The sequence below is a fragment of the Phyllobates terribilis genome, unplaced genomic scaffold (assembly GCF_046119375.1).
Source record: "Phyllobates terribilis strain yellow unplaced genomic scaffold, ASM4611937v1 Scaffold_3__8_contigs__length_932513732, whole genome shotgun sequence".
Taxonomy (NCBI): Eukaryota; Metazoa; Chordata; class Amphibia; order Anura; family Dendrobatidae; genus Phyllobates; species Phyllobates terribilis.
This window is the reverse complement of record NW_027362763.1, coordinates 705,853,153-705,876,145: the sequence shown is the minus strand read 5'-3', so window position 1 is coordinate 705,876,145 and position 22,993 is coordinate 705,853,153. Positions and strand designations below refer to the sequence as shown.

At 48.6% G+C, this 22,993-nt stretch overlaps 1 protein-coding gene across 3 annotated transcripts in view; it reads left to right on the top strand.

Annotated features, from left to right (window-relative positions):
* Positions 1-22,993, top strand: part of LOC141257439 (putative deoxyribonuclease tatdn3-A) — a 49,822-nt gene that overhangs the window by 19,272 nt on the left and 7,557 nt on the right. Inside the window, exons 7-9 of one of the 3 annotated variants that reach the window (XM_073671970.1) lie at positions 2,033-2,145; positions 2,429-2,509; positions 13,735-16,200. In XM_073671970.1, the coding sequence (XP_073528071.1) occupies positions 2,033-2,145; positions 2,429-2,509; positions 13,735-13,878 (338 nt within the window). In that variant the 3' untranslated portion in view covers positions 13,879-16,200. Of the gene's footprint in view, positions 1-2,032; positions 2,146-2,428; positions 2,510-13,734; positions 16,201-22,993 lie in introns of those variants that run through there. The other 2 variants (XM_073671969.1, XM_073671971.1) reach the window with 2 other exon arrangements.

The following is a 22,993-nucleotide window of genomic DNA, read 5'->3' as shown; positions in this document are numbered from 1 at the left end:
CTCCCGACTCTTCCTTGACAGATGATGTCGGAGGAGAGAAGGATCGGGACGATGATTTTCAGCATTTCAGTATCTTGTCGGAACAGATATTTGCTCTGACAAAATAGTGAAGGCTGCAACCAATCAGTGGCCGCTGATTGGCTGCAGTGGTCACGTAACATAACACTGTCACACGACCGCCAGAAACCACTGTGCCATCATTGCAGGAATGGTGCTGGTCCGCGAGGTATAATGTTTTGCGTTGCGGACTTTTTAAGAAGGGGCTGTCCAGTAGTGGACAACCCTTTTAAGCTTCTGCTTTATACAGTTATATGAAAAAGTTTGGGCACCCCTATTAATCTTAAGCTTAATGTTTTATAAAAATTGGTGTTTTTGCAACAGCTATTTCAGTTTGATATATGTAATAACTGTTGGACACAATAATGTTTCTGCCTTGAAATGAGGTTTATTGTACTAACAGAAAATGTGCAATCTGCATTCAAACAAAATTTGACAGGTGCATAAGTATGGGCACCCTTATCATTTTCTTGTTTTAAATCCTCCTACCTACTTTTTACTGACTTACTAAAGCACTTTTTTTGGTTTTGTAACCTCATTGAGCTTTGAAGTTTATAGCCAGGTGTATGCAATCATGAGAAAAGCTACTTAAAGTGGCCACTTGCAAGTTGTTCTCCTGTTTGAATCTCCTCTGAAGAGTGGCATCATGGGCTCCTCAAAACAACTGTCAAATGATCTGAAAACAAAGATTATTCAACATAGCTGTTCAGGGGAAGGATACAAAAAGCTGTCTCAGAGATTTAACCTGTCAGTTTCCACTGTGAGGAACATAGTAAGGAAATGGAAGAACACAGGGACAGTTCTTGTTAAGGCCAGAAGTGGCAGGCCAAGAAAAACATCAGAAAGGCAGAGAAGAAGAATGGTGAGATCAGTCAAGGACAATCCTCAGACCACCTCCAGAGAGCTGCAGCATCAATTTGCTGCAGATGGTGTCACTGTGCATCGGTCAACTATACAACGCACTTTGCACAAGGAGAAGCTGTATGGGAGAGTGATGCGAAAGAAGTCGTTTCTGCAAGCACGCCACAAACAGAGTTGGCTGAGGTATGCAAAAGCACATTTGGAGAAGCCAATTTCCTTTTGGAAGAAGGTCCTGTGGACTGATGAAACCAAGATTGAGTTGTTTGGTCATACAAAAAGGCGTTATGCATGGCGGCAAAAAAACACAGCATTCCAAGAAAAACACTTGCTACCCACAGTGAAATTTGGTGGAGGTTCCATCGTGCTTTGGGGCTGTGTGGCCAATGCTGGCACCGGGAATCTTGTTAAAGTCGAAGGACGCATGGATTCCACTCAGTATCAGCAGATTCTTGACAATAATGTTCAAGAATCAGTGACAAAGTTGAAGTTACGCAGGGGATGGATCTTTCAGCAAGACAATGATCCAAAACACCGCTCCAAATCTACTCAGGCATTCATGCAGAGGAACAATTACAATGTTCTGGAATGGCCATCCCAGTCCCCAGACCTGAATATCATTGAACATCTGTGGGATCATTTGAAGAGGGCTGTCCATGCTCAGCGACCATCAAACTTAACTGAACTGGAATTGTTTTGTAAAGAGGAATGGTCAAAAATACCTTCATCCAGGATCCAGGAAATCATTAAAAGCTACAGGAAGCGACTAGAGGCTGTTATTTTTGCAAAAGGAGGATCTACTAAGTATTAATGTCACTTTTCTGGTGAGGTGCCCATACTTATGCACCTGTCAAATTTTGTTTGAATGCAGATTGCACATTTTCTGTTAGTACAATAAACCTCATTTCAAGGCAGAAACATTACTGTGTCCAACAGTTATTACATATATCAAACTGAAATAGCAGTTGCAAAAACACCAATTTTTATAAAACATTAAGCTTAAGATTAATAGGGGTGCCCAAACTTTTTCATATAACTGTATATGGCCTACGCATTAATTTTGGTCTCTTTATTTAGAGGTTAAACTTGGTGTTTTGTTTTGATTGTGGACTTTTAGGTGCTGAGAAAGTTTTGCTGCACAATTTTGCTGGCCGCCCCTCCGTTGCATTGGAAGGAGTGCAGGCGGGATATTTCTTCTCCTTTCCACCTGCAGTCGCAAATAATGATCAGGTAAGTAAAAGTATTCCATATTCATTAAAGGGGGTCTCCAATATCAGAAGAAATTGGTCCAGGGATGCCATAAATAGGATTTGATAATCGCTGATGGTCGTGTATCTCATTTGTGTATTTTCTACCAAAAACTGAAGTAGATCCGTCAAGTTTTCCTACTTTGGGCTGGGATCTCCTCTTGTTTTTGGCTGTGTGAATACGTTGTCAGACACCTTTGTGACGTCTATTCTTCTGATATTATTTTATTATAATTGATTTTATTCTGAATTTGCACAAACTCCAGAGGGAGAAGCTGATAAGACAGATCCCACTGGAGAACATCTGCCTGGAGACTGACTCGCCGGCTCTCGGACCAGACAGACAGGTATGAAGAAGGCCATGACTGCTGCGTACGTAGATGCGGAAGTGACACGGATGATAAGCCAACCATCAGTGATGGTATAGAGGATATATATGTGACAGGCAATGGAAGGAAACCTGAATTTTCCTCTGGCCGCGTTTTATGAGTATTATATGGCACCAGGACCATTATATTCAGGGATTGCTACTTACCCATATCACATACACTCTGTCACTTAAAGTGGCCGATTTCCGCTCATAAACAAGCTCCGATCAGCTATACACCAGTTGATTAACGCTCATTTAATTCTTTCATAATTCGGCCATTTTTCTTTTTTTTTTTTTTTCTCCCCTTCCAATAGCAATACCTTTTTTCTTTTTCCATTTCCATTCAGTACACATTAGACTAACGTTGGCCGATATTGGCTGGTTCGTCTAAAAGTCTAGTGTGTATGGGGACCCCTGACTGTTCCCCGGCTGATGATGTCAGGGGGAGATAAGGATCCGGTAAGTCTCATTTCGGACCGTCGATCCTTTTGTTCTCGGTGAGATAAGCCGCCAGCGGAGGAGTCTGGGAGCGGCTTTTTCATAGAAAATGTTACAGGGCCGGGTGGTGGAACCTCTGTGCCGAGGTGCAAGGAGGGACCCAGAGGGGCGTGACTAAGTATCAACCCGAACCGACCCTGGTCGTACGGCAGCTAACGACACCGTGACCAGGGAGGATCTGGGCTGAAGGACCAGGTGTTACTCTGGGGACGACCTTGTAAGAGAGCAGGTGGCTCCCACGGGTCAGATGGCTGGGACTGACCGGTATGGCGGATGGACACGGCAAGCAGGCGGAAGTCTCTGGTAGCTGGCAGGTGGACACATTTCAAGAAAGCAGGGCAGGTAGCAGTTGTAGCATCGGCGTCTCTGCCTCCTGCTAGGCAGAGACGCCGTCCCTCTCACCTTCCTGTTCAGTGCGCGGCGTCCTCCTGCGCTCCTTCCCTCGCTGCTGCAGGCGCGCGCTCCTTCCCGGGCATTGTGCTTAGGGCGCGCGCGCGCTCCCCCTCTCTTAAAGGGGCCGCGCGCGTCGTCCTAAGGAGTCCCCGGCCAATTGCCGGAGGACTTCCCATATATAAGGCACCTCCTCCAAAATGGAGGTGCCCGAGCAAAGTTGTTTGCACTGTGTCTCACCTGTGCTTCAGCCCTCAGGTTCCGCTGCTAGCCTGACTCCTCGTCCAGGCTGCCAGCCTGTTACCTGCCTTGTCAGTCAGACCGCTCACCTGGGAGCGTCCTCCAGTTATCTGCCTGTTACCTGCCTTGTCAGTCAGACCGCTCACCTGGGAGCGTCCTCCAGTTACCTGCCAGTTACCTGACTGTTCCTGCCTCGTCTGCCAGACCGCTCACCTGGGAGCGTCCACCAGTTACCTGACTGTTACCTGCCTCGTCTGTCAGACCGCTCACCTGGGAGCGTCCCCCAGTTACCTGCCTGTTACCTGCCTCGTCTGTCTGCCCGCTCACCTGGGAGCACCCGCCTGTTACCTGCTGTGTCCGTCAGCCTGCTCACCTGGGAGCGCCCACCAGTTACCTGCCAATTACCCACCTCGTCTGTCTGCCCGCTCACCTGGGAGCACCTGCCTGTTTCCTGCCAGCCTGCCTGGAGACCCTGCCGTCACTTGCTGTGACCATCTTCCTGGTAAACCTAAAGACTGTTACCTGCCCTGCTTTCTCGAACTGTGACCACCTGCCAGCTACCAGAGACTTCCGCCTGCTTGCCGTGTCCATCCGCTATACCGGTCAGTTCCAGCCATCTGATCCGTGGGAGTCACCTGCTCTCTTACAAGGTCGTCCCCAGAGTAGCACCTGGTCCCTCAGCCCGGATCCTCCCTGGTCACGGTGTCGTTAGCTGCCGTACGACCAGGGTCGGTTCGGGTGGATACTTAGTCACGCCCCTCTGGGTCCCTCCTTGCACCTCGGCACAGAGGTTCCACCACCCGGACCCCGTAACAGTTTGCTCGGGCCATGGAACCCGGTGGCACCCAAGCTCCCTCGCTCTCTGACCTATACCAGGAAGTCTCCCATCAGAGATCCCAGCAGGAGTCCATCCTGAACCACCTGTGGAATGTCCACTCCCGCCTGGACACACTGACTGCTCCACCTACAACCTCCGCTAGTTGCACGACTCGCACCGCGACAGCGCCGCTGCCCATCAATACCATGGCATCCTGCTCTGGACCCCGGCTTTCTGCACCTCCTCATTTCGGAGGCGACCCCGCTCAAGCTCGGGGCTTCATAAACCAATGCACCCTGCACTTTGAACTCCTGGCACATCACTTTTCCACCGACCGGGCCAAAGTGGCTTTCATCATGTCCCATCTCACTGGAGAGGCACTGGCTTGGCTAAATCCCCTGTGGGAGAGAGGGGATCCCCTAGTATCCAACTTGTCAGCTTTCCTCACTGCTTTCCGGAAAGTCTTCGATGAACCGGGACGAAAGACCTCGTCAGCCTCCTCTCTGCTACGTCTCCGCCAAGGGAGTCTCACCGTAGGCCAATATGCCATACGGTTCCGTACCCTCGCTTCTGAACTTGCCTGGGATAACGAGGCCCTGCTGTCCGTCTTCTGGGAGGGTCTTTCCGGTCGGATTAAAGATGAACTTGCCGGTCGGGACATCCCTACCACCCTGGACGACCTAGTGTCACTTGCTACCCGGATTGACATCCGGTTCCAGGAACGTACCAAGGAAACCACCCGTGAGAGAAAATTTCCCCGCCTTGCTCCTAACTTCCAGAGACCTGTCTCTTTTTCAGTCACTCCCCGGGCGCACTCACCCGAGCCCATGCAGGTCGACCAGACCAAGTTGGTCAATTCCCGCCAGGAGTCACGCCGGGCCGAGGGGAGCTGTTTCTATTGTGGCAGCAAGGAGCACCTGATCTGTTCCTGCCCGGAGAGGCCGGGAAACGCCGGTGCCTAGGATCGTTCGGAGAGGTCGTCCTAGACAAAAGTAAGTCCTCTCCCTCCCTGACTTTGTCTGTCTCTCTCCTGTAGAGAGGATTGGCACTTCGAAAACGCTCACCTGGATTCTGGAGCGGCTGGGAACCTCATCTCCCAGTCCTTAGTTGAAAGACACCGTATTCCCACCAAGCCTCTCACTGAACCTTTGTCAGTTGCCTCCGTGGATGGTAAACTCCTTCCAGTACCCATCCTGCTCGTCACTGAACCCTTAACTCTGCAGGTGGGAATGCTGCACTCTGAGAAGATCTCCTTCCATGTGCTATCTGGACTCTCTCACTCCCTGTTGCTAGGTCTACCTTGGCTCCAGACACATGAACCCGTATTGAACTGGCGATCCGGCGAAGTACTCCGGTGGGGTCCAGACTGCCATAGGACCTGCCTGGTTCCGGTCCGCCCAGCTCACCCTCCGCCTACTCCAGCTAATCTTCCCGGTCTCCCGGCTCCATACTGGCCCTATGCTGACTTCTTCGGTAAAAAGGAAGCAGAGACGTTGCCACCCCATAGGCCATATGACTGCCCGATCGACCTGGTACCTGGTGCCACTCCTCCCCATGGGCGTATCTACCCGTTGTCTGCGGCCGAAACCCGGGCCATGTCTGAATACATTGAGGAGAATCTGGCTAGGGGATTTATCCGAAAATCTACCTCCCCGGCTGGAGCCGGATTCTTCTTTGTCAAAAAGAAAGACGGCTCGCTACGTCCCTGTATTGACTACAGAGGACTCAATCTAATCACTATAAAAAACAAATACCCCCTGCCGCTCATCTCCGAATTGTTTGACCGTCTCAAGGGCGCCAGGATCTTCTCCAAGTTGGATCTACGAGGGGCATATAACTTGGTCCGTATCCGTCAAAGAGACGAGTGGAAGACAGCATTCAATACCCGGGACGGTCACTATGAGTACCTTGTGATGCACTTTGGTCTCTGTAAAGCCCCCGCTGTCTTTCAATAGCTGGTCAACGACATCTTCCGTGACCTCTTGTACTCCTGCGTAGTGGTTTACCTGGACGATATCTTGGTCTTCTCTCCGGATCTCCCCACACACCGGAGGGATGTTCGTCAGGTCCTGCTTAGGCTCCGGCAGAACCACCTCTATGCCAAATACGAGAAGTGCCTCTTCGACCAGACCTCCCTTCCATTCTTGGGCTATGTTATCTCCCAGACAGGTCTACAAATGGATCCGGAGAAGCTCTCTTCTGTTCTAAAATGGCCCCGTCCAGAAGGTTTGAAGGCGATACAGCGATTCCTGGGCTTCGCTAATTACTATCGTCTTTTCATCCCACACTTCTCGTCCCGGACTGCTCCCATATCTGCGCTTACCCGTAAGAGGGCAAATCCCAAGGTATGTTCACCTGAAGCCGAGGAGGCCTTCCTTTCCTTAAAGAAAGCCTTCGCCTCTGCCCCCGTCCTGCATCGTCCGGACTATAATAAACAATTCTACCTGGAAGTTGATGCCTCCTCCTCCGGAGCCGGAGCGGTACTCACCCAAAAATCTTCTACCGGGAGAATGGTAACCTGCGGCTTCTTCTCCAAAATCTTCTCCTCGTCTGAGCGCAACTACTCCATAGGAGACCGTGAATTGCTAGCCGTCAAATTGGCACTGGAGGAGTGGCGCTATCTGCTAGAAGGGGCTCTCTACCCGGTAATCATCTACACGGATCACAAAAACCTGGCATATCTCCAAAATGCCCAGAGACTCAATCCTCGCCAGGCCCGGTGGTCGTTGTTTTTTGCCCGCTTCGACTTCATTCTTCATTTCCGCCCGGCGGACAAGAACGTCAAAGCTGATGCCTTGTCCCGGTCCTTCCTGTCCTCCGATCTAGAGGAGGAGCCTACGCACATCATTGACTCCTCCAAGGTGATGAATGTGGCCCCCTTGGATCTGACTCGTCTTCCACCCGGTAAGACATTTGTAGCAGTATCAGATCGAGAGAGGGTTCTTCGCTGGGGACATTCTTCTAAACTAGCTGGCCATACTGGCCAAAAGAAGACCTTTCAGCTCATTTCCCAGCATTACTGGTGGCCTACCCTGCGTAAGGACGTTGTAGACTTCGTCGCGGCCTGTTCATCCTGTGCCCGTAACAAAGTTCCCAGACATCTACCAGCTGGCCATCTCTTGCCCCTGCCAGTACCTGCTGCTCCATGGCAGCACATTGCTATGGACTTTATCACCAATCTTCCTGTTTCTGCCGGTTGTACAGTGATTTGGGTGGTCGTTGACCGCTTTTCTAAAATGTCCCACTTCATTCCCCTGCCTGGTCTCCCATCTGCACCCGAGCTGGCTAAAGACTTTATCCGCCAGATCTTCCGTCTCCATGGCCTACCCCTCCACATCGTGTCGGATCTTGGGGTTCAGTTCACCTCACGCTTCTGGAGAGCCACATGTAAGAGGCTAGACGTTACCCTGGATTTCTCCTCCGCTTACCACCCACAGTCCAATGGTCAAGTGGAGCGAATCAATCAGATCCTGACCAGCTACTTCCGGCACTTCGTTAATGCCCATCATTCTGATTGGGTGGATCTCCTACCATGGGCCGAGTTCTCTTATAATAATCATGAGAGCGAATCCTCTTCCCAATCCCCGTTCTTTATTGTCTATGGCCAGTACCCCTGGATTCCAGTTCCTGTCTCCGCTTCTGTGGACAACCCTGCCGCAGAGTCTCTTGTCAGCGAGTTTTCTACTATTTGGGAGAATACCAGGTCCGCTCTTCTTCAGTCCTCCGAGTGGATGAAGAGATTTGCTGATAAGAGACGTCTGGATCCACCTCAATTCCGCGCGCGCCCTAAGCACAGTGCCCGGGAAGGAGCGCGCGCCGGCAGCAGCGAGGGAAGGAGCGCAGGAGGACGCCGCGCGCTGAACAGGAAGGTGAGAGGGACGGCGTCTCTGCCTAGCAGGAGGCAGAGACGCCGATGCTGCAGTACCCCCCCCTTTAGGCCCCCCCTTTTTTAGGCCAGAGAGAAGTTTCTCAAGGAGAAGCGGAGCGTTGATGTTCTCCCTGGCTTCCCAAGTTCTTTCCTCAGGACCAAACCCCTTCCAGTCCACCAGACAAAAGGTTCTCCCTCTTACCCTCTTGGTGGCCAGGATACTCTCCACTTCAAAGACGTCCTCAGCAGAAACCGGAGTAGGAGGAGTACCTGGATTATCGGAAAAAGTGTTAAGGACAATGGGTTTGAGGAGGGATACGTGGAAGGAGTTGGGAATGTGTAGGGTGGCCGGGAGTTTTAATTTGTAGGCCACTGGGTTAATTTGCCTGAGGACTTCGAAGGGTCCGATGAACCGAGGACCCAACTTGTAGGAGTACTTTGAGCCGCACATATTTGGAAGAGAGCCAAACCTTGTCCCCTGGACGGAATTGAGGTGGATCCAGACGTCTCTTATCAGCATATCTCTTCATCCGCTCGGAGGACAGAAGAAGAGCGGACCTGGTACTCTCCCAAATAGTAGAAAACTCGCTGACAAGAGACTCTGCGGCAGGGTTGTCCACAGAAGCGGAGACAGGAACTGGAATCCGGGGGTACTGGCCATAGACAATAAAGAACGGGGATTGGGAAGAGGATTCGCTCTCATGGTTATTATAAGAGAACTCAGCCCATGGTAGGAGATCCACCCAATCTGAATGGTGGGCATTAACGAAGTGCCGGAGGTAGCTGGTCAGGATCTGATTGATTCGCTCCACTTGACCATTGGACTGTGGGTGGTAAGCGGAGGAGAAATCCAGGGTAACGTCTAGCAGCTTACATGTGGCTCTCCAGAAGCGTGAGGTGAACTGAACCCCACGATCCGACACGATGTGGAGGGGTAGGCCATGGAGACGGAAGATATGGCGGATAAAGTCTTTAGCCAGCTCGGGTGCAGATGGGAGACCAGGCAGGGGAATGAAGTGGGCCATTTTAGAAAAGCGGTAAACGACCACCCAAATCACTGTACAACCGGCAGAAACAGGAAGATTGGTGATAAAGTCCATAGCAATGTGCTGCCATGGAGCAGCAGGTACTGGCAGGGGCAAGAGATGGCCAGCTGGTAGATGTCTGGGGACTTTGTTACGGGCACAGGATGAACAGGCCGCGACGAAGTCTACAACGTCTTTACGCAGGGTAGGCCTCCAGTAAAGCCGGGAAATGAGCTGGAAGGTCTTCTTTTGGCCAGTATGGCCAGCTAGTTTAGAAGAATGTCCCCAGCGAAGAACCCTCTCCCGATCTGATACTGCTACAAACGTCTTACCGGGTGGAAGACGAGTCAGATCCAAGGGGGCCACATTCATCACCTTGGAGGAGTCAATGATGTGCGTAGGCTCCTCCTCTAGATCGGAGGACAGGAAGGACCGGGACAAGGCATCAGCTTTGACGTTCTTGTCCGCCGGGCGGAAATGAAGTCGAAGCGGGCAAAAAACAACGACCACCGGGCCTGACGAGGATTGAGTCTCTGCCAGGTTTTTGTGATCCGTGTAGATGATTACCAGGTAGAGAGCCCCTTCTAGCAGATAGCGCCACTCCTCCAGTGCTAATTTGACGGCTAGCAATTCACGGTCTCCTATGGAGTAGTTGCGCTCAGACGAGGAGAAGATTTTGGAGAAGAAGCCGCAGGTTACCATTCTCCCGGTAGAAGATTTTTGGGTGAGTACCGCTCCGGCTCCGGAGGAGGAGGCATCAACCTCCAGGTAGAATTGTTTATTATAGTCCGGACGATGCAGGACGGGGGCAGAGGCGAAGGCTCTCTTTAAGGAAAGGAAGGACTCCTCGGCTTCAGGCGACCATACCTTGGGATTTGCCCCCTTACGGGTAAGCGCAGATATGGGAGCAGTCCGGGACGAGAAGTGTGGGATGAAAAGACGATAGTAATTAGCGAAGCCCAGGAATCGCTGTATCGCCTTCAAACCCTCTGGACGGGGCCATTTTAGAACAGAAGAGAGCTTCTCCGGATCCATTTGTAGACCTGTCTGGGAGATAACATAGCCCAAGAATGGAAGGGAGGTCTGGTCGAAGAGGCACTTCTCGTATTTGGCATAGAGGTGGTTCTGCCGGAGCCTAAGCAGGACCTGACGAACATCCCTCCGGTGTGTGGGGAGATCCGGAGAGAAGACCAAGATATCGTCCAGGTAAACCACTACGCAGGAGTACAGGAGGTCACGGAAGATGTCGTTGACCAACTCTTGAAAGACAGCGGGGGCGTTACAGAGACCAAAGGGCATCACAAGGTACTCATAGTGACCGTCCCGGGTATTGAATGCTGTCTTCCACTCGTCTCCTTGACGGATACGGACCAAGTTATATGCCCCTCGTAGATCCAGCTTGGAGAAGATCCTGGCGCCCTTGAGACGGTCAAACAATTCGGAGATGAGCGGCAGGGGGTATTTGTTTTTTATAGTGATTAGATTGAGTCCTCTTTAGTCTATACAGGGACGTAGCGAGCTGTCTTTCTTTTTGACAAAGAAGAATCCATCTCCAGCCGGGGAGGTAGATTTTCGGATAAATCCCCTAGCCAGATTCTCCTCAATGTATTCAGACATGGTCCGGGTTTCGGCCGCAGACAACGGGTAGATACGCCCACGGGGAGGAGTGGCGCTAGGTACCAGGTCGATCAGGCAGTCATATGGCCTATGGGGTGGCAACGTCTCTGCTTCCTTTTTACCGAAGAGGTCCGCATAGGGCCAGTATGGAGCCGGGAGACTGGGAAGATTAGCTGGAGTAGGCGGAGGGCGAGCTGGGCGGACCGGAACCAGGCAGGTCCTATGGCAGTCTGGACCCCACCGGAGTACTTCGCCGGATCGCCAGTTCAATACGGGTTCATGTGTCTGGAGCCAAGGTAGACCTAGCAACAGGGAGTGAAAGAGTCCGGATAGCACATGGAAGGAGATCTTCTCAGAGTGCAGCATTCCCACCTGCAGAGTTAAGGGTTCAGTGACGAGCAGGATGGGTACTGGAAGGAGTTTACCATCCACGGAGGCAACTGACAAAGGTTCAGGAAGAGGCTTGGTGGGAATATGGTACCTCTCTACTAAGGACTGGGAGATGAGGTTCCCAGCAGCTCCGGAGTCCAAGTGAGCATTTTCAAAGTGCCGATCCTCTCCCCAGGAGAGAGATACAGACAAAGTCAGGGAGGGAGAGGACTTACTTTTGTCTAGGATGACCTCTCCGAGCGATCCTAGACACCGGCGTTTCCTGGCCTCTCCGGGCAGGAGCGGATCAGGTGCTCCTTGCTGCCACAATAGAAACAGCTCCCCTCGGCCCGGCGTGACTCCTGGCGGGATTCGACCAACTTGGTCTGGTCGACCTGCATGGGCTTGGGTGAGTGCGCCCGGGGAGTGACTGAAGAAGAGACAAGTCTCTGGAAGTTAGGAGCAAGGCAGGGAAACTTTCTCTCGCGGGTGGTTTCCTTGGTACGTTCCTGGAACCGGATGTTAATCCGGGTGGCAAGTGACACTAGGTCGTCCAGGGTGGTAGGGATGTCCCGACCGGCAAGTTCATCTTTAATCCGACCGGAAAGACCCTCCCAGAAGACGGAAAGCAGGGCCTCGTTATCCCAGGCAAGTTCAGAAGCGAGGGTACGGAACCGTATGGCATATTGGCCTACGGTGAGACTCCCTTGGCGGAGACGTAGCGGAGAGGAGGCTGACGGGGTCTTTCGTCCCGGTTCATCAAAGACTTTCCGGAAAGCAGTGAGGAAAGCTGACAAGTTGGATACTAGGGGATCCCCTCTCTCCCACAGGGGATTTAGCCAAGCCAGTGCCTCTCCAGTGAGATGGGACATGATGAAAGCCACTTTGGCGCGGTCGGTGGTAAAGTGATGTGCCAAAAGTTCAAAGTGCAGGGTGCACTGGTTTATGAAGCCCCGAGCTTGAGCGGGGTCGCCTCCGAAACGAGGAGGTGCAGAAAGCCGGGGTCCGGAGCAGAATGCCATGGTATTGATGGGCAGCGGCGCTGCCGGGGTGCGCGTCGTGCAACTAGCGGTGGTTGCTGGTGGAGCAGTCAGTGTGTCCAGGCAGGAGTGGACATTCCCCAGGTGGTTCAGGATGGACTCCTGCTGGGATCTCTGACGGGAGACTTCCTGGTATAGGTCAGAGAGCGAGGGAGCTTGGGTGCCACCGGGTTCCATGGCCCGAGCAAACTGTTACGGGGCCGGGTGGTGGAACCTCTGTGCCGAGGTGCAAGGAGGGACCCAGAGGGGCGTGACTAAGTATCCACCCGAACCGACCCTGGTCGTACGGCAGCTAACGACACCGTGACCAGGGAGGATCCGGGCTGAGGGAACAGGTGCTACTCTGGGGACGACCTTGTAAGAGAGCAGGTGGCTCCCACGGGTCAGATGGCTGGGACTAACCGGTATGGCGGATGGACACGGCAAGCAGGCGGAAGTCTCTGGTAGCTGGCAGGTGGACACAGTTCGAGAAAGCTGGGCAGGTAGCAGTCTATAGGTTTTACCAGGAAGATGGTCACAACAAGTGACGGCAGGGTCTCCAGGCAGGCTGGCCGGAAACAGGCAGATGCTCCCAGGTGAGCGGGCAGACAGACGAGGCGGGTAACTGGCAGATAACTGGTGGGCGCTCCCAGGTGAGCGGGCAGACAGACGAGGCAGGTAACAGGCAGGTAACTGGTGGACGCTCCCAGGTGAGCGGTCTGACAGACGAGGCAGGTAACAGTCAGGTAACTGGTGGACACTCCCAGGTGAGCGGTCTAACAGACAAGTAACAGGCTGGCAGGCAGGACGAGGAGTCAGGCTAGCAGAGGAACCTGAGGGCTGAAGCACAGGTGAGACACAGTGCAAACAACTTTGCTCGGGCACCTCCATTTTGGAGGAGGTGCCTTATATACGGGAAGTCCTCCGGCCATTGGCCGGGGACCCCTTACGACAACGCGCGCGGCCCCTTTAAGAGAGGGGGAGCGCGCGCGCGCCCTAAGCACAGTACCCGGGAAGGAGAGCGCGACGGCAGCAGCAAGGGAAGGAGCGCAGGAGGACGCCGCGCGCTGAACAGGAAGGTGAGAGGGACGGCGTCTCTGCCTAGCAGGAGGCAGAGACGCCGATGCTACAGAAAACACAGGAGCGCTTGGCAGAGAGAGCCATCCTACGTATGGAGGTGTTGGGTGAGATATCATCGTTTGGCCGAGCGCAATCTAAAGTATATGGGAGGCGTACCGGCCGGCATGGACAGTCTGACCAGCTGACATGTCTACACGGGTGATGATCACCTTCTCTTGATTGCTTCTTTGGGCCCTTAGTGATACATTTTTATTAATACCATTATGCTCTTGATTTTAGGAAAGGAATACACCCTCCAACATCTTCATCCCCTGTGAATACATTGCTCGCGTGAAGGGCCTTTCATCTGACAAAGTCTGCGAAGCGACAGCTCATAATGCTTTACGGCTTTTCCCAAAGATTTGTTTCAAGCTGAATGAATAATCTGTATAAATTGGTTTCCAGGAATACAATAGCCCATCAATATCAGATTGATTGGGATCTGGCTTCTGACGATCAGCTGATCAAGGAGGCCAAGCTAGCGTCATTACTTACTTGACACAGTGCCATGTATTTTCTAGTGGCTGCGTCTGGTATTGCAACTCTGAGCTGCAATCAACTGATCGGCGGTGCTCCCACCAATCTGATATTGATGGGCTATTAACCCTTTCGCGACATGCGCACTACATATACGGCGCATGGCGTGTCTCGCCCTTTGATGCAGGCTCCGGCGTTGAGCCCGCACCTTTCCGGGGATATGACAGCTGATCTGTACAGCTGTCATGTGCCCCTAATAGCCGCGGGTGGAATTGCGATCCACCCACGGCTGTTAACATGTTAAATGTCGCTGTCAATTTCCGACAACGGCATTTAACATGGCCGCGCCGGAAGCGCGACACTAATCCCGCTCATCGGCGCCCAATGCACATGACCGCGGGTCACCGACGAGTTGGCATGACAATCCGGGGTCTGTATTAGTCTCATAGCAAGTGAGCTGAGCATTTTTGCACAGGTAATCGGATGATCGCAGCTTCTAGTCTCCCATGGAGAATATTGTAAAAAAATATTTTTAAAAATGTTAAAAAAATAAAAAAAATATAAAAGTTCAAATCACCCCCCTTTTGCCCCATTCAAAATAAAACAATAAAAAAAATCAAATATAGACATATTTGGTAGCGATGCGTTCAGAATCACCTGATCTATCAATATATAAAAATAATTAATCCGATCGGTAAATGGAGTAACAAGAAAAAAAATCAAAATGCCAGAAATCCCTTTTTTTGGTCGCCGCAACATTACAATAAAAGGTAACGGGCAATCAAAAGATCTTATCTATCCCAAAATGGTATCAATAAAAACGTCAGCTTCGGATACAAAATATAAGCCCGCCCCAGATCCTGAAAAATGGAGATGCTACGGGTCTCAGAAAATGGCGCCATTTTTTTTAACAAACTTTGGATTTTATTTTTTTCATCACTTAAATAAAAACTAACCTGTACATGTTTGATATCTACGAACTTGTAATGACCTGGAGAATCATAATGGCAGGTCAGTTTTAGAGTTTAGTGAACATGGTAAAAAAAAAAAAAACAGAAAACAACTGTGAAATTGCACTTTTTTTTACAATTTCACCACACTTGGAATTTTTTTCACATTTTCCAGTACACTAAATGGTAAAACTGATGATGTCATTCAAAAGTACAACTCATCCCGCAAAATATAAGCCCTCACATGGCCATATTGACCGAAAAATAAAAAAGTTATGGCTCTGGGAAGAAGAGGAGCAAAAAACAAAAGCGCAAAAACGGAAAAGGGCCGCGGCGTAAAGAAGTTAATATCATGGTTTTGGAAACCCCCTTTTAAACAAGTCTATTTGGTTATTTATGTCAATGATTATGTGTAATATTAGTAAATGAGTTGAAAGGACGTCTGTAATATCAGTCTGTGTGTTCTGTTTTTTTAATAAAGTTATTTGACATTTATATTATCTATTTTATTTGGCACCAACTATTTTGGGTTTCACTTTATATCCTTAATATTTCCATGTTCTTTAACCTCTTCCTGCTCAGCCAATTTTCGTTTTTGTGCTTCAGTATTTTCCTCTTCTTCTTTTTTATTTTTCTATCAACGCAGCTTTTAGAGGTCTTGTTTTTTTCAGGATGAGTTTCCGTTATCAAAGACACCTTTCACTTTTCCATATAAAGTACTAAACCTGTATAAAATCCAAATGGGAGGAAGTGATGAAAAAAAAACAGCAATTCTGCCATTGTTTTTTGGGTTTCATTATTCATGGTCATCTGAGGAAGGCTCTGCTGCTGAATGTACTTGAGGAAATCATCAAGGTCCGCTGCTGGCAGCTCCCTGTTTCCATAGCTTCATCATTTGCAGACACGTCTATTAATCCTGTGATTTCCATTCCACGATTTTCACTTCTTGGTGTTGCAATTCCAATGTTGAGAGGAGTGTATTTAGATATTTTGCAGCATCACACGATCATGATGCTGAAGGGTGGGTGATCTGTATATCAGAAGTGACTTTTCCCCCCTTACCTAACCACTTACCTGACCACTGTCATGATTGACATCTGTTTCTAAGAAATTAAACTGTTGGAGCTGGTGCCATCTGTACAACACAGCAGGCATCTGCACTGTATAGAGTAGGCTCAGCTGCTAAGCCCGCTCCGTATTGTGATGGTGCACATCACCAAGGAGATAAATGATCAATATTGACATCTAGGATTGCTGCCTCTTATACAGTGGGTACGGAAAGTATTCAGACCCCTTTAAATGTTTCACTCTGTTTCATTGCAGCCATTTGGTAAATTCTAAAAAGTTCATTTTTTCTCATTAAAGTACACTCTGCACCCCATCTTGACTGAATAAAAACAGAAATGTAGAAATGATTGCAAATGTATTAATAAAGGAAAACTGAAATATCACATGGTCATAAGTATTCAGACTCTTTGCGCAGACACTCATATTTAAGTCACATGCTGTCCATTTCCTTGTGATCCTCCTTGAGATGGTTCTACTCCTTCATTGGAGACCAGCTATGTTTAATTAAACTGATAGGAGTTGATTTGGAAAGGCACACACCTGTCTATATAAGACCTCACAGCTCACAGTGCATAAAACCAAGCAATGTGAACTGAGGTCTAAGATGGTACACATGCAAGAAATAGGAGCATGTTCACACTAGCAAAAAGAAGCAAAACCTACAAAAGACAAAAAATATATCTCATAACCTACCATCATTATATATAAATGTAAAGCAAAGTTGCATATTAAATATAGGGTACTTAGTGAACTATTTTTGATCAAAAAAAGTATACAAGCCGTCCCACCAGCGGCAAGGTGACCCTAAATTGGGACGGTACCTACACTGAAAATAGTTCACTAAGTACCCTATATTTAATATGCAACTTTGCTTTACATTTATATATAATGATGGTAGGGTATGAGATATATTTTTTGTCTTTTGTAGCTCACAGTGCATGTCATACCAAATGAGAATCATGAGCTCAAAGGAACTGCCCAAGGAGCTCAGAGACAGAATTGTGGCAAGGCACAGATCTGGCCAAGGTTACATAAGAATTTCTGCATTACTCAAGGTTCCTAAGAGCACAGTGGCCTCCATAATCCTTAAATGGAAGAAGTTTGGGACCACCAGAAGTCTTCTTGGACCTGGCCGTCCAGCCAAACTGAGCAATCGTGGGAGAAGAGCCTTGGTGAGAGAGGTAAAGAAGAACCCCAAGATCACTGTGGCTGAGCTCCAGAGATGCAGTAGGGAGAAGGGAAAAAGGTCCACAAAGTCAACTATCACTGCAGCCCTTCACCAGTCGGGCCTTTATGGCAGAGTGGCCCGATGGAAGCCTCTCCTCAGTGCAAGACATATGAAAGCCTGCATAGAGTTTGCTCAAAAACACATGAAGGACTCCCAGACTATGAGAAATAAGATTCTCTGGTCTGATGAGACGAAGATAGAACTTTTTGGTGATAATTCTAAGCGGTATGTGTGGAGAAAACCAGGCACTGCTCATCACCTGCCCAATACAATCCCAACAGTGAAACGTGGTGGAAGCATCATGCTATGGGCGTGTTTTTCAGCTGCAGGGACAGGACGACTGGTTGCAATTGAAGGAAACATGAATGCGGCCAAGTACAGAGATATCCTGGATGAAAACCTCATCCAGAGTGCTCTGGACCTCAGACTTGGCCGAATGTTCACCTTCCAACAAGACAATGACCCTAAGCACACAGCTAAAATAACAAAGGAGTGGCTTCAGAACAACTCTGTGACCATTCTTGACTGGCCCAGCCAGAGCCCTGACCTAAACCCAATTGAGCATCTCTGGAGAGACCTGAAAATGGCTGTCCACCAACGTTCACCATCTAACCTGACGGAACTGGAGAGGATCTACAAGGAAGAATGGCAGAGGATCCCCAAATCCAGGTGTGAAAAACTTGTTGCATCATTCCCAAGAAGACTCCTGGCTGTACTAGCTCAAAAGGGGGCTTCTACTTAATACTGAGCAAAGGGTCTGAATACTTATGACCATGTGATATTTCAGTTTTTCTTTTGTAATAAATTTGCAAAAATTTCTTCATTTCTGTTTTTTTTTTCAGCCAAGATGGGGTGCAGAGTGGACTCTAGTTAGAAAAAAAATGAACTTTTTAGAATTTACCAAATGGCTGCAACGAAACAAAGAGTGAAAAATTTAAAGGGGTCCGAATACTTTCCGTACCCACTGTAAGTGGCGCTAGAGACCCGATTCTCAGCCTCTTATAAGAGGCTCTTAGCATATCCTTTTCTCAGGGAGCATTGATTGGTCTACGCAGACTTGTCACTTTTTCAAGGAGAGACTTTACCCTCCATTAATATCTCTCCAACAGAGGCTTAAAGGGGTATTCCCATCACCAAGATCTTATCCCAATATATAATAGGTGTAATAATAACAATATTAGCAAATAACTCTAATTCGAAAAGTAGTATAGTTCTTCTGATTAGCTATGTCGCTTACCCCATGTGCAGGGCATTGCAGAAGCTTAGATATCCATGGTTGCGACCATTGATTTAGTGACAGGTAGTTGTTAGTGGTTGTAACCTTAGATACCCAAGCTACTGCAATGCTCTGCACATGGGTTAATCAGAAGAACTATCCTACATTTCTAATTGGAGTTATTCGCCAATATTATTATTATTATTACACTTACTACATATTGGGATAGGATCTTGGAGATGGGAATACCCCTGTAATGTAGGACTATATATTTTGTGCCATACGATCAATGTGTACAGCACAGATCTATACACTGTCCTCCATTTGGGGCCTTCTTGTAGCCCTGATCCTGATTTCCTCTTGTTGTGACTTTGGCGTCTACAGAGAAAACAAACATCTTATTGTTCCCATCTGCCTTCCTTGTTGTGATAACCTTCACCGGAATATTTGCAGCGTTTCATTCTTAATGTGACTCCGAAAGTTTCTCTCTGAACGCAGCGTTAACAGCGGGAGCAGGAAAAATCCGAGAACGAGCGGCCTGAAGGCTTCCCAAGTAAAACAGGTGGAGATAGATGTGTAGGGAGAGAACTTTTCTGGAAAGATGCTATTTTTGTCTTGAGAATTACAACTTGCAAACTTTCCACCGCTAATTGCCGATGTTCTATTTAAAGGGGAAGTCCACCCTGAAATTATCAGAATAATATGTTGGGATGTTAATGGATTCCTGTTTGAGCTTCAGTCAGGGTCTAAGCATAAATGGAAGGATGCAACAATGGAAATCTCTTTTAGTGTTACTTTCAGTGGACTAGTTAAGCAGAAATGGTGCTGGAGACCTTTTAGCAAGAGGCTGAAGAGACAACTGCACCTTTATTTTAGGAAAGAGTTTGAGCTCGCTGATTTTCACCTGTAGCATCTCCTGACCTATCAGCTGCATTTACCCTAGGAGCGTCAACAGCTCCCTAGCCGGAGCACTCCTAAAAGTTGTATTCCAACTACAGTTGAAACCAGAAGTTTACATACACTATATAAATAGACACATCTGCATGTTTTTCTCAATATCTGACATGAAATCAGAATAAACCTTTCCCGTTTTAAGTCAATTAGGATTACCATAATTTTTAATATTTGCCAAATGCCAGAATCAGGGGCGTACATAGGAATCATGGGGCCCCATAGCAGAAGTTCTAATTGGGCCCCCCCAAAAAATAAATAAATATTTGTCTGTGTCACAGAGGAGCAGATCTCACAACTTTGCAGCCTTTACACAGTAATTTTCCTCCTGCTGAAGTCCTAAATCCCTCTTTCATTGCCCCATAAAGTGTGATTCCAACAAAAGTGCCCCCCAAACACAGTATGATACCCCCATGGTGCATTCCTCCACATTAGCCTCCACATGCACAGTATAATGACCCTATTGTACCCAACTTCAACTCCCAAGGCAAAGTATGGTGACCCCAACACAGTATGATCCCCCAACTGTGACCCCCAAAGCTCTCCATACACTATAATGTGCCTACATACAGTATAATGGCCCGCACTAGCCCTCCAAACAGTATAATGGACCCCACACAACCCTTCATACTGTATAATTGCTCTCATACAGTATAATGGCCCCCCACATAGCCCTCAAAATATTATATGGCCCCACACAGCCTTCCATAGAGTATAATACACCACAGATAATCCTCCATATAGTATAATGCCCCCCCCCCATAATCCTCCATATAGTATAATGAACTTCCCATGGTCCTCCATAGAATATAATGCACTCCCCATAGTCCTCCATACAGTATATTACACACCCCATAGGGTAAAATGCAGCCCCCATATAGTATAATGCACCCCACAGTTCTGCAGTATTATGGGCACCACGTACTCACTGATTTTAAAATACCATATATTTTAAATAAGCCGACCCGAGTATAAGCCGAGGCCCCTAATTTTACCACATAAAACTGGGAAAACTTATTGACTTGAGTATAAGCCTAGGGGGAGAAATGCAGCAGCTATTGGTAAATTTCCCCATCCTGGTATGTGTGTCACCCCCTCATCCCCCAATCCTGGTATGTTTGGCCTCCCCAATCCCCCAATCCTGGTATATGTGGCCTTCCCCGTCTCCCAATCCTGGTATGTGTGGCCTCGCCAATCCTGGTATGTGTGGACTTCCCAGTCCCCCAATCCTGGTAAGTGTGGCCTCCTCAATCCCGGTATGTGTGGCCTTCCCAGTCCCCCAATCCTGGTATGTGTGGCCTCCTCAATCCCGGTATATGTGGCCTTCCCAATCCCCCAATCCTGGTATATGTGGCCTTCCCCGTCTCCCAATCCTGGTATGTGTGGCCTCCCCAATCCTGGTATGTGTGGACTTCCCAGTCCCCCAATCCTGGTATGTGTGGCCTCCTCAATCCCGGTATGTGTGGCCTTCCCAGTCCACCAATCCTGGTATGTGTGGCCTCCCCAGTCCCCCAATCCTGGTATGTATGGCCTCCTCATTCCCCAATCTTACTATGTATGGCCCCAATCACTGCACACATAAAATAATAAACACTTCTACTCACCTTCCTTCCTCACCTCTGCTCCAGCGCTGAGTCCTGTCTGCAGCAGCTCATGTCGGCATCTGAGCTGCGCGCGCTCTCAGAAGCTGAGGTGAGCTGCTTCTGCCGGCATATTCAGTTCTCTCCAGGCCGGGACTATGGGCATGGAGAAGCGTGAATATGCATTCTCTTTAGCAGCAGACACTGACAGCAGGAGCTGGGGCTCAGCGCTCCTCCTTGGCCACTACTAAAGAGAATGAATATTCCCTCTTCTCCACACCCATGGGAGTAGAGAAGAGGGAATATTCATGTCCCTATAGCAGCGGGCACACGTGGTAGCTGGAGCAGCGGCTACCGCGTGTGCTCGCTCCTCCACCGCCGCAACCTCCCTCCCCCCAATACTCACCTATCCTCCTGGTTCCCACGCTGTTTGGGACCCTTCCGGCTCACGGGCCCCCCGTGGTCACGGGCTCCATAGCAGTGGCGTGGCCTGCCGCCATTGGCGGTACGCCACTGGCCAGAATAATGAGAGAAAATGTTTTAAGGCGTTTTTATTACTTACTGCAAAGTCAAACGTTTCCATACATTTCATTAGTATTTGGTACCATTGCCCTTACACTGAATGACTTGGGTCAGACCTTTGGGATATCCTTCCAGAAGCTTCTCACAATAGTTGTTTGGAATTTGGACCCGTTCCTCCTGACAAAACTGGTGTAACTGATCCAGGTTTGTAGGTCGTCTTGCTCACACCTGACTTTTCAGCTTTGCCCATAAATTTTCAATAGGATTGAGATCAGGGCTTTGTGATGGCCACTACAAAACATTGACTTTGTTATCCTTAAGTCACTTTGTTACCATTTTGGCAGTATGCTGAGGGTCATTGTCCATTTGGAAGACATAATTCCGCCCAAGCTTTAACTTCCTGGCTGATGTCTTGAGATGTTGCTTCAGTATTGCCACATAATCTTTTCTCGTGATGCCATCTATTTTGTGAAGTGCACCAGTCCCTCCTGCAGCAAAACAACCCCACAACATGATGCTGCCACCCAAAGGGCTTCCGACGTTTAATGGCGACAAAGCTACAGATGTATATATAGCCACACACACATATATACCTTTTACATAGCCTCCTTTATTATGTATATTGTCGCCCCTTATTACCCAGTGCCCTCTCTTGTTATGTACAGCACTGTCCCTTACATATTGGATTATCTATAGCGCCCTGTTCTTTATTACATAGCGTCCTCTCTTGTTAGATATATAATGCAATGACGGCTGATGGAACAAGGGAAAGCTTATTTTCTGATGGAGGAGCTGATGGGCTGGTCTTCTGGTCATCGGCTGCTCCATCGGCAGTCATTTTATATCTAACAAGAGACGACTATGCAATAAAGAGAGGGCGCTGTGACTGACAAAAATGACAAGAATACACTATGTAAGGGACAGCACTGTACATAACAGCAGAGGAAGTTATATAATAAGAGACGGCACCATATATAATTAGAGAGGATGGTACGTAATAAAGGAGGGTGTTATACATAATAAAAGAGGAAACTATATAAGGACAGCACTATACACAATAAGTGAGTACACTATATACTAAGGGACTGTGCTATACATAATAAGTGAGTACACTATATACTAAGGGACTGTGCTATACATAATAAGTGAGTACACTATATACTAAGGGACTGTGCTATACATAATAAAGCTATATTCCTGTATCTGTGTGCAGTGTCGGTGTGCTGCCCTGTTTTACAGACGCGTTAAGCATGTCCTATTCTAATCCTCAAAATCGGATCAGAACAGGACATTCTCTGACCCTCACAGATCTTATTCTCAGATCCGTGATTTTCATGGATGTTTGGATGGACCTAGAAAACTTTACGAGTCCGTGGACCATCCCAAGAAAAAATCTGGCAGCACACGGACATTTCACACAAATGTGAGAATGCTGCCTAAGGGATTTTACAGATAACATTATCACTCCAAGTCACACAGTGCAGATACAGAATAATATTTACATCCA